The 12,874-nt window shown below is 30.2% G+C and overlaps 1 protein-coding gene across 2 annotated transcripts in view; it reads right to left on the reverse strand.

Moving 5' to 3' along the window:
* The window catches only part of LOC106468198 (microtubule-associated serine/threonine-protein kinase 2-like), a 32,111-nt gene that overhangs the window by 6,275 nt on the left and 12,962 nt on the right, over positions 1–12,874 (reverse strand). Inside the window, exons 3-9 of one of the 2 annotated variants that reach the window (XM_013928614.2) lie at positions 12,388–12,504; positions 11,177–11,287; positions 8,607–8,834; positions 7,389–7,546; positions 6,240–6,382; positions 4,284–4,657; positions 1,413–1,612 (exon numbers count right to left, since the gene is read on the reverse strand). In XM_013928614.2, the coding sequence (XP_013784068.1) occupies positions 1,413–1,612; positions 4,284–4,657; positions 6,240–6,382; positions 7,389–7,546; positions 8,607–8,834; positions 11,177–11,287; positions 12,388–12,504 (1,331 nt within the window). Of the gene's footprint in view, positions 1–1,412; positions 1,613–4,283; positions 4,661–6,239; positions 6,383–7,388; positions 7,547–8,606; positions 8,835–11,176; positions 11,288–12,387; positions 12,505–12,874 lie in introns of both variants that reach the window. The other variant, XM_022397098.1, reaches the window with a different exon arrangement.

Below are 12,874 nucleotides of genomic sequence, written 5' to 3' on the forward strand. Positions count from 1 at the left end.
ACGGAACACAAAATGTGCAAAAAGTTACAAATTAAGGTATGGTGTTTTGATGGAATAACACCAAATAATTATTAATGCAGTTAACAGACTGTGCTGTTTCTACCAATTTTTTTTCAAGAAAACAATACATGAAAAATAAATGTAATAGTATCTCCCAATGCTTACTTTAATGTCGAAACACACCTGTCAAAATTGCAGGTAAATATTTGTCCTACATTTCACGGACATAATTTGTAAGCAGAGGGAGCACTAGAGCTTAATTTTTGATAAAAAAAAACATACTAAGAGTAATTAAACCTGATGTTCACACAAAAATATAACCACACTGGTTAACTGAGTGAAGAAAATCACATGTAAATGCTAAGGCAATTATGTGAACCTTGGTGGTCATATGGCTGCTCCAATTAGCAAATTAAATATAAAAAAATACTTTATGATAATTCTGCATGTACAGAAATAAAAATTACAGCATTACTTAATTGAAGTTGTTTTTTTAATTACACTAAGATGAATTTAGATTACCAACAAAGAAAGTTTAAAGTTTCAATGGATGAATTATCTTTTTTGCAAAATAACAGTTTCACATAATATAATTTTCATGGTTAGAATAGATCAAACTAAAGTAGAGTGCATACCTCCACAACTCAGTGTTAATCATATACAGCCCTAAAAAAAATACGAAAACGTGTCCATATGTTCATTGTTATCAAGACATGAACTATTTTTGGCATGAGGAATAATATTCTACATGTGTCTACCAAGTATCATCAAAATCCGATCATTTTTCACTGAGTTATAGAGCAAAATTAGTATGAAAAATCAGTGCCTATGTTAACAGATAAGATTTTTTTTTATTTTCGTGACCTTGACCCTCCAAAAACTAATCACTTCTAATTTGGGTCATAGTCCAACTGTATATTAGCTTTCATTCAAATCCATTCAGCCATTTTCGAGAAATCTTGCTGACAAACACACACACAAGGGTGAAGACATAACCTTTGTCACCTTTGGTGGTGGAGGTAATAACCACTTAAAGAAACATTTTTTACAGTAGTGCACAAATGTTTAATTTATTATTAAGCACAAAGCTACACAAGAAGCTATCTCTGCCATGCCCAGCATTGGTATCGAAACCCAGCTTTTAGTGTTAAAAGCCTTCAAAATTTATCACTATGCCACTGGGGGGAGTATCTAAATGTTCATAAACAGTCTGAATTAAATGCTGAAATAATGAAATGCTATAACTATAAAAGTAAACTACCAAGAATTCATGGGATGAGATTACTCTCAGTAAATAACTTCCCTGAATTACGGATTTGCAAAAACTGTCTTTGTTTTAAAAAAAATTACATTTTTATAATCAATAAGAAACTAAGTGCATTTAATTTCCATTCTATTTTTCACCAACTTACCGATACAAGATGCTGTACAGTGTAAATATCTGTATCTCCAAAATATACTCGGATTGCTCTAGCTGTGAAGCCAAACCCACGAGGTCCTCTCCTGATGATTATAGGGGGTTTGAGTTGATTATTTAGGGGGCTTGTCTCTCTACTGGGAGAAGCATCTTGGGAACTGGTATTGGATCCCTCAATAGTTGCAAGTACATCAGCTACATGAAAAATTTAATATATCATTACAGTGACATTACTTTTAAATTTAATAATGTTGTACAGTTTTACAAGTACTTTTCGAAACAGATATTACACACAAAATTTGCAGAGTTCATAAGTTCAAAATAGTGTTTAACTCTTTCAATGTCATGGATACATATATGTAAAAGAGCACTGCTATGGCCAATTTTTTAACCTTGAAAGTGTGATTTTAATCACACACAGGCTTGGAATTTTGTACCCCCTGTGATAAAAAGTAGTGGCCTTCAAACTTCCCCCAAAATTTACTAGTTTCAGGTTTCAGCTGATAAAATGTTAACACGTGCATCTTTTTTTGTTTTGTGTATCTAAAAATAACCCTGATACTGGCAGAAATTTTTATATATGTGTCAATGAGGGAGTAAAAATATTCAAACCGTATAAAATATTTTATCATTATACTTCTTATCAGCTAACTGAAAATTATATATGTAACATTTATATAATATTTGTTTCAAGATTTTCATCCATTTCCTGAAAACTGCAAAATTACAATCTATGGAGTTTCATCTCTTACAACAACAGCAAGTGTTTATGAAAATTGTATCAAACATTTCCTTACCCAATAGAGTTTTGTGTAATTATGCTACTTCTCATACGAGACCTATAATATTTGGAGATTGTACTATTAGAAATTTGTTGCAGGTTTCCTAATTTAATCAATAAGGAGTAATATTCTACTCAAGAGGTTGTACAAAGTGATACTTAAAATTTTAAACCAGATTAAATCTGATATTTTTTTAACCTATAACAGCAAATTTTCCATTCCATCATTTAAAAAGCAAAAAAAAAAAATTTTATGCTTGCATGGAACTGACTTTTCAATCAGTATTTTTAATTCTTGGATACTTCATGAATATTTTTATTTCAAAACCATGTTAAAAGTTCTGAACACATAATTAAAATATACAGTAAAACACAAAGATTATCAGGAAAGTATAACTGAGAGATATAATCACAACTTTTGTACTTGGAATTCTGGTATATTTAACAGAAATGTCTGGATACATTTAAAGTGCAAACATTTGATTTAAGAACTTTTTACTGGTTTTTGTTCAACATATTACGATTCACACTAGCAGGATGTTTATACATTACGTGTATGTTATTTGTTCTGTAGCTACATACCACACTTGGACAATAAAAAAAAATTCTTACCAATTTCATAAAATGCTTTTCTGATGAAATTTCCCAAATATGCATGTTCATGTAATTTAGCAATAGTTAATTAAGTGCATATGATATTTCTAATTCTTGTTTAAAACAAGTAGCAGTTTATGCAAAATTGACTTAGGGGAAAAAGAAGCAGTGTTCAAATATTCTATTGGACCTCTGGTTTGAGGCCAGTACATATGGTTGCATACTACCAGATTCCCCAATAGATAAACAAGTATGATTTGTAAAGCAAGAATTGTTTAGTATAATCCAAAGCAATTCTTTATCCATATGATATGTTTACCACGTTACTTTAATCAAACATGTATTTTTACATACCCTTATTATTTCCCCTCTGGGTAAAGTCAACATAATACTTAGTGTAGTAGTACAGCTGATGCTGGTTAAACTAGAATAAGTAGTGTTTTATTATGATACTAATGTGTTTAACGGAGGCTTGTAAGGACATTACAAGTGGCTGGTGAGAAGCTCCAACATTTATCTACTTCGACGTTCCAGATCACTTGAAAAGCATGAAACTTTTATAGTCATAACAGTTAGGAAGTTAACAGATTGTTGTTTCATGTCATGTTAACTAATTCATTTTTAGGTTTATCTCTGAATGAGAGTAGGAAGGGCATGTTGAGAAACCTGTAAATTTAAAAATATGCTTTAAAATTTCAGCCTTTTATTATCTGTGGTTGAAAAATGTGAACTTTTGCACCCATAGATTGAGATCTGAGACAGGGTTAAAACTGATCATTAGTCAGAGAGAATACAATTCTAAGCAAGTAATAAATACATCAAGATAGCAGATAAAAATAAAATGGAGAAGAATGTAATCTTAAAAGTGCATGCATGTGGATACTGGGTTAAGTAAAATTATGTAGTGTATATATAATATATATATATTATTTGATAGATTTAAAACATCAAGTGACATAAAAATATTCCAAATATATGTGTAATAAAATTAATTTTGAAAATAATAACTAATGTTAAATATACAAAATTACTTTGATAACAGTACACAAAGCAATCTTTGATGCAATGAAACTTGTACAATGAGCATGCATATATTAACTTCAATTTTCCTTGTTTTCATGAAGTTTGATGTTACAATATATTTGTGTTGCAGCTTCTTCTTAACAGTTAAGTAGCATCTTTTAAGTTTTTTCTTGTGAAAGTCAGTAAAATGCCTAAGTATTACTGTCTGATAACCAGTACTTTAACATACGAAATCCCTCAAAGCCTTCTGCTTGTATACACAAGTAAATCACTCAATGTTAATAGTAAGCCTAACAGATTTATCATAAATTAAGGAATTACAGGTCTGGCAAATTAGTAACATGGAAAATTAACTTCTGCAACTGAAAAGTATTATTTACATTAAAACAATAATGATAAGCACCTGTTTTATTTTTTCAATATAACACTAATTCTTATAAACTAATATTCTGGTGAACATTATAATACCAGTTGGAATAATCAATGACAACCCAGAAGCCGAAGCTGACTTGATGACTGGACGAGCTTTTTGTTGAGACCCACAAGGAGACAATGGTATTGAAGGAATTGGTATTCTGGCAGAAAGTGTAAGTGGAGAAACTAATTTTCTAGGCCTTACAGCTCTGCTGTGTGCTTTTCGATTTGCACCTTCACTGACTGGTGACAATTCTTTGTAATCAGGAGGTGTTGCCACTAAAGAAGGTCTATTGTCCTCCATGCTGATTGAAAAGTGAGGAAGAAACTCTTTTATCCCTGTCTGCCAGTGTCTCTGAACTTTGGGTGACAGTTCTTCCAATTCTGTTTGGGAGGACTCCAGTGCATTCTGAGATCCTAGTTGAACTCTGCTAGATAACAAATGATTCAATTTACATACAGAAAAAATTCATATAGATTTTCTTGCCTTTCTGAGGTCAAACATATGTCACAAACATAAGCAAAGCTTTGTAAAAAAAAAAGTTAACTCATCAACCTTATTCTAACCATTTTTATTTTCATGGATGGATATTGAAATAAAGAAATAATTAGGGGAAATATTTTTTGGAAAATCTGAAGCTATGTTGTCAAAAAAGTAGAACACAATGTGAAGAGCATTTTCAATAAGAAACCTGTGGATCTTCAAACCATGTCAATTAAATACTAGTAACTTTTGTACAATACTAATAACGTAAAATGGATATTGTCAGTACTTCATTCAGGTTATTTTATGAACTTATTAATGAAAGCAACAAAGAATATATAGTTTGCCAACCACACTACATCTGTCATATCCAGTGCTAAATTACAATCACTGTAAAAGTTTCCAACAAGTTCACATTAATTCTTAACATAAAATCAAAACATATTTGTTGCTGTATGTTGCAGGGAAAGAGCAAGCAAATAAGAACTTGTTTCACTCTGTAATTGAAATTACCCATACACCTCATTCAGTATTAGATGAATTTAACATTGTAAAGTTTATGAATTTTTCTGACCTCTTAAATATATAATTTTAAAGATTATATTGCTTATCAGTTATCTATAATAACATAACTTTGTGTTTTAACTAGTTATACTATTTTTCTTATGTATTTTATTCTCTCATTATATTCTTCTGTAAGATCTCTAATTTTTGCCAATACATTGTACTGTACTTTTTGATCATTTTTTTCATTTCCTTAATTAAGCAACAATTAATTCTGGCTCAGAAAAATTAATTTCATCACTTTTCTAAAATTTCAGATACTAATTCACTTTTTTTCAAATATTCTTACAGATTTGTTTTATAAGCTGTAGAAAAGTCTTATAAAAAGTGATTGCCAGACAAATGCTACCAAATATATGAAAATTATTTCATGTTAGTTTTTGATATAATTGCTAACAAAAAATAACTTATTTTATTACAAGTTACAGCTTTTATAGTAAGTAAGATTATTTTTTAGAACAGGTATGACATTTCCATCACAGGTGTAATCATTCTCAAGTGCCTGAGAATGATCCCATTAGTGATTGAAACGTTGTACCTGTACTTGAGAATGATTGCACCATTGATTGAAACATTGTACCTTTTCTAAAAAATAATCTTACTTACTGTAAAAGCTGTAACTTGTAATAAAATAATACTTAATCAGTAAGTAAACTCCAAACAAAACTATTAAAAAATAACTCAGTTTCAATACAAAAAAAAACAAAATAAGAGGGTATATTTGAGGGGGAAAAAAAACTGAATATAGAACACCCTGACTCTTATCAGGATGGGTGTAGCAATATGCAGCCACTTCTTACTGTTACACAGCAACTGTGAAATGTACAAAAAAGGCACATATTGTAAACAGTGTAAAAGTACTGCCCTTATCTAATTCTATTTTTTAATGGATAAAGCCAGTTCAGTGAGTTAAATCCAGAAGGTACATCAATTAGCTGTGGAAAGTTAGAAGTGTTACTTACGAATCTGGAGTTGAAACAGACTTCTTTTTAATTTCAGGTGTCTTGCACAGACTACTTCCTTGTGAACTGGAACTGTCAGAATGATCTGATGGACAGGAATTAACGCTATCTGAAGAGTGTTGTGTTGATTCTTCTCTCAAAAGCTGAAAGAAACCGGTACAACACTTGACAACTATATTAAAAATTAACACAGACAAAAGAAATATCACACATTAGAAAAGATACGATTTAGCTAATAATTAATCACTCCATGTGACATGGGAGAAGTAGTTTCAAAGAAAAATGATAAACTTAGTTATTTAAGCATGATGAAAAGTATTTTTCTTACCAATAACGTAACAGTGGTTCAACTTGGCACTACATAAAGTCCTCTTCACATTTTTTTTTTCTAAGTTTCTAAGATACTTAGTATAATTCTTAGGAGTTTCTGGTCAATCTGATAAATTCGTTATCTAATAGTTTTGTTTGAGTTTACTTAATGATTATGTATTATTTTATTACAAGTTACAGCTTTTACAGTAAGGAAGATTATTTTTTAGAAAATGTATGACATTTTGATCATAAGTAAAACTTGAGAACGATTGCACCAGTGAATGAAACTTGTATCTGTTCTAAAAACTAATCTTCCTTGCTGTAAAAGCTGTAAATTCTAATAAGTTTGTTATTTGTTTCAATTCCACATTAAGAATAAACAAGACCTTAATTATTATTCTGCTAGGATGAACAGTATTTATACACACCTACGTATGAATTTAAGTTTTTACAAAAGTGGCAAAATCCAGTGAGTGAGAGAGTAGTACTATGCATGATCACTGTTTTCAAAAATGGTAACAAAACAGTACCGTGTTCAAGTAAAAATACACTCCATTAGTCTTTTTTTTCCTTTTCTCTTTCAAAAATTGCCAAAGAAAATTCAAGTGTAATTGTAAAATACAAGTATAAATACTTGTATCTTTTTATATATTTATTTAGAGCTGTTTCAGCAGGTATAATAACAAACAAGCACTACTGAGTTACCGGAAAAAACAACTTTAGTTACTGTGTAACAAGCAGAACTCCAAACATCTGAAGATTTCTAAATTAAATGACTAAAATAATGCAATATTTAAAAATCAACATTTGTTACAATAGAAATAGATATTTTCTCACCTTTATAAAGTTCTCTTCTTCTAATTCCTTCTCAACACGAGAGTAAACTTTACGGTAACGAGGAGAGCAAGACGAAAAATTGCTGAATATCAAACTGTCATCAGTATCTTCCAGTGACTCAGAGTCTTCAACATCATGATTGTATCGATCAGATCTTGCTAGAATAAAATAAAATAAATAATTTTACTGAGGGTATATTAAAATCTACAATAAAAGAAAGCATTTTTAATTATTTCTTAAGAACCTATCACAATGAAATCTTTTCAAATTTTTAAAGCTGCAAAGTCCTTCAAATATTGCATATTAGAATAAGACGTTTCGTTGGCAGAAGCTATATAATATGTAGAAAGTTCACCTCAAGTTCCAAACTACTTCACCCAGTAGTTCTTGTTTCAAGCTATAAAAAACAAAGAAAATGTTCATTGAATCAATGAACCTGCATTTTAGATTTATATGTTATGAACATATACATGTTTTATAACCATGCACTAGATCACACTTTATGTGATGATGTGTTTCACTTATTACTTCTCATTAGTTCTTATTTGAGATTCTGTTGTCCATTTTGAGTAAGGTAGCACCAGAGCTTATTTCAAGATTTTCAGAACTGCACAATCAGCTAGTTTTGATTTTCAAGCATGTAATACACAGCACAACAACTCAATACTAACTAAATCTGGGCTATGCTAACTTGTCTTCACATATTTAGCTCCCAATATGATTTGTATAGTGTGCTGTGATTGATTCCAAAAAATCTGCTAACCAGTTTTAATTGGATTGAGGCTCCATGTATGTTATATAAACACAACACTGTGAAAATACCATGTTCCTATTGGCTAACCAGAGTTTTATGTTATTTTGTTTTATTACGAAGACAGAAATTACTTTTTAGATTGTGCATTGTGTAACTTAGAACAGCATATCAAATCATGTATAGGTTTTGAGTACCATGAACAACTGAAGAACAATTACAGAAATGAAAACATTTTTTTAAAAAGGTTTTTTTTTATAACTTTTAATTTAGCTTAAAGGGTGGAATGGCCAAGATGGACCAATAGGTCCCATGTTGTCACAAAACATTATGTTATGTGTGGTCCTTTATTTATTGGTAGCCAACCCCCTCTTTCATTCCTGATGAAAAAAGGAAAATATTTGTAAAACTTTAGAGTCTTTCAGATGAGTCACTTGTCTGAACAACTAAAATTAAACACTACTTACTGTCAAAATAACTTGTATCTTCTTCATCTTCTAGCTGAGGAATAAACTCAGCTTTCTGGCGTAGCAGGGACTCCCAATTCAGAGATGCAAAGAATGCATGATCTTTTACTTCATGGGCACCACCAGTCCCAAGCCGATCAAATGGATTGGGCCTCAAAAGTAGAGTGATTAATTCTTTTGCATCTTCAGCCACAAGCCAGTCATTTTCATTAGGCCACTCTATTTCATCTGAAAAAATATTGACTTATTTCAAATCTCATTCTCTACGTTACTTAAAATAATTTAACTACTTTATATTATAGTACTTAAGCTCTCTCTACACTATAACAAAGATAATCAAGTCTTTTTTTGAAAACCATAACGACATACACATTAACATCTGATAGTCACATGGGCTCCAGAGTCGTGTTTGCCCTTCATATTATACCTTTAACACTTCAGCAACCCAATGAAACCTCATAAAACAGATGTGAAAAAAGCCTCAGAGAAAAATGATGTAAAAAAAATATGCAGTATACATATTTAACGTGTGTACTGACCTATTTTTCAGAAAACATAATCACAGGTAGAGAGGTGTTTCTTAACCCTCAAATTACCAATTCATTTTTATATCACTAACTACTGGTTGGGTACTTATACTGAATAACTATGTTTTTGTTTTTTACAACACTCAATGTAAAGAACTGACCAAAAATTGGGTGAAATCATTCATTTTCTTAAATAAAATACAATACATAGAATCGTCAGTGATAATTAATGAGATATTAACTGCAATATTGGTTTTTTTTTGTTTAAAATTCTTTTGTGTGACTATATATTATCAAGGGCCCTGTAACTAACAGTCATAGATCTACAAGAAATCTAGTGCACATAAATATCGTAGAAAACTATGTTTAAAAAGCTGATGGATGTCCATCAGTACTTCTAGGGTTAAGGAGCTTCAGTACATTTTGAAAAAACAACTGAATTTACATATAAACAACAAGTAAAACTTCTAATTAAGTGAAGCAATGTATACACCTTGTACAAACAATACTGATCTACAAATATCTGACAAAACTACATACACACACACACAAAATATTTTCTTATAATATATGAAGTGCATATTAAAGTAATTGTCCATTTTTGTCACACTTTATTTACTACTTCTGTGTATGTTTATCACAAATTTGTATATTATAGTTATTATAATAATAAATCCTGTTAAACTTTATCAACACAGTATAATAGTACCTATGAATAAATTGCTTACATATCACCACTATATGAGGCCTAGCTTTTTTTCCTTTTGTGGGAGAGAGGGGATGTAGAGGTGTGCACTAATTGACTAATGAGCTCATTGATCATTCACTTAGCAAATATCACTAATTGCCCAGCTCTAGCTTACAGTGAATTTTTTACTTGTAAGTCATCACAAGTGCTAAAGTATATTTATAAAATTGGGATGATTCTTGCACTACCACCATATATTACCCATATATATTCCACACAGAATCCATTATTCTTTCTGAGCATCTAAACAAGTCATTTAACTTGTTTGGCTTTTATGTACAAACAAACAACTTGTTTACATTCCATCATTATATGAGACCTATTTTGTTTATTTGTTTTGCTCTTCCAATCAACACTTCAGCAGCAGAAGTAGCAAATCAAACAAAACAATTGGCCCCTATGGCATCTTTTCTCCACTAAAATTCATGTTTTGGTGAGGGAAAAGAAATTCACAGATAAATACAAAATCACGTTAAACTTTACCAACACCATGTACAGGTATGTAGCTATTTATAACTGCACATCAAAGTGTGTTTGCTACCATGATAAAACAGAAAGACTTATGGCTAGCTGAGAAGTTGTGGTACTAAATAAAGGGCAGTGATTTCTATGAGACAAAAGACAGATATGATTCAAAATATATAATATACAATTTAAGAGGAGTGTGAATAAAAGAATCTAAATATTTCTTCTACCACAAATATCACAGAAACTTATGGTTACAACACACATTTTTAAATGATTATTTCAATGCTTCTCCAGTTTTCTGCAACTACAATATTTTCAGCAGTAAAGGCTATAAAACAGCCACAGTGAAAGGATATTAACTAAAATTTTAATCTTTACTAATAGACTGATGTGAGTTCCACCAAAACTTTATTGAACATTAGCTGTTACATTCCAAGATCCTACTGTATGAGTAATATGATCAGATGAAGTTTCTCCAAGTTCATAATTTATGACATTTGTAAATCACATATTATCTTATTACTGAAGAGCATTAATAATATAAATATTATTTTATTTTTATTAAAGAAATTAAGTCTCAACTTATAATTTTCACCAGGACATTATTTTTTTTTTTAAATATCCACTACTACAAACTTCAACCAACAATTAGAAGGGTAATGATCATAAAACCCCAAACTAACACTAATGTTTCAGGTTGAGCTTTTAAACGAGTGTAGCTATAATATGTATACTTTTAATGGTTATATATATATATACTTATATACACAGAAATATTCACTATTATAGTGTTAAAATGCTTTTAAATATCACACATATACATGTACCATTAATAACATGGGCAAAAAGTTCTTCTGGAGTATCCCCAAAGAAAGGAACACAGCCAATAAGGAATTCATATAAAACAATTCCCATGGACCACCAGTCAACAGGTTTACCTATTAAATAGAGAAAGAAATGGGAGTTAGATATTAAACATATCTATTTCTGTTTCTTTAATACAGCTCATCATGCATGAACACATGAATCTTGACTCATCTCTGCAAGATACACTCTTTAAACTACAGTATTAGAGAACAGACATAGAAAGTATTATAACTAATTCCTCAATACTCAGAAATTTTTAACTGCTATATTTTAACTCCCTTCATCAGTTTTGGAGGGGGGAGGGAAAAGATGAAAGATCTTTTGTTTTTTATTATGATGGAAAACATCCATATAAACAACTACATTTAGTAGGAAGCGTACTTAACGATTTATTTATCTGACAATTATCTAGCTTTAAAGTTAAATGTGGGTATATGTAGATATACACATACAATTAGAAACATTCTAATAAAAGAAAATTATAAAATTTACACTTGCAAAAATTAGGATGTATCTTATATGTAAAAAATGTAAAGTTATCCAACCTTAGAGGTTGTGGTAAAACTTAAAAAATTCAAAACTGGTTTGTTCTTTAAAATTTTCCCCTCTTTTTTGTAGGAAAAAAAACAAAAAGAGACTAAGTGACATATAGATGTAAAAGTAGATTTTTCTCTTATAACAGAATCAAAAATAAACAAAACCACAATTTTAAAAATATCTTGCATGCATAGAAAGCTTTAGAAGAAATAAAAAAAACAATATACATAAGGATAAATAATTAATTTTTAAGAAAAGCACAATGAGTGATCATAAAAAATATCACACAGTAAAGATGGAGAACAAATAACTTTACTTACTCTTGATGCTTGGGAATATTTTGTTTTAAACCTAACATAACTATAACCAATTTCTACACAATTTTTTTACGTGTTCTCAATTCCATTAAAAGAAAAATGAAACCCATATTTATAATACAACAAACTTTCTCTAGAAAATCTTAAGTAGCATGGTGAATTTTTTAATACACGAATAAATATTTCGTAAATTGTAAGTCCAATAACGTACAAGATATTCTTCTCAGTTCAAATAAATTCATTTTATAGATGTATTTGTTTTTCCCTTTTTCATTTATTTCTATGCCCTATTCTATTGAAAAACATATACAACTCACCATAACCTTGCAGCAAAATTACTTCTGGTGCTATGTACTCTGGTGTTCCATAAACTTGTTTGTCACTAAATTGTTTGGTTTCTCGATCCAAATACCCTTCATGCATATTGGTAGCCACTGTAAGAAAAAGACAAAATGTTGAAGCATTCTATTATAATCTTGTGTTCTTATGGAATCCTATGTCAGGATTCAAGTAAAGTGAGTATCCAAGGCACTAAAGGAACAATGTCCTACTGTTAGTGTTAATAGGCACTAAAGAAACAATGTCCTACTGTTACAGTGTTAATAACCACTAAAGAAACAATGTCCTACTGTTACAGTGTTAATAGGCACTAAAGAAACAATGTCCTACTGTTACAGTGTTAATAACCACTAAAGAAACAATGTCCTACTGTTACAGTGTTAATAACCACTAAAGAAACAATGTCCTACTGTTAGTGTTAATAGGCACTAAAGAAACAATGTCCTACTGTTACAGTGTTAATAA

Source organism: Limulus polyphemus, unplaced genomic scaffold (genome assembly GCF_000517525.1).
Source record: "Limulus polyphemus unplaced genomic scaffold, Limulus_polyphemus-2.1.2 Scaffold86, whole genome shotgun sequence".
Lineage (NCBI taxonomy): Eukaryota > Metazoa > Arthropoda > Merostomata > Xiphosura > Limulidae > Limulus > Limulus polyphemus.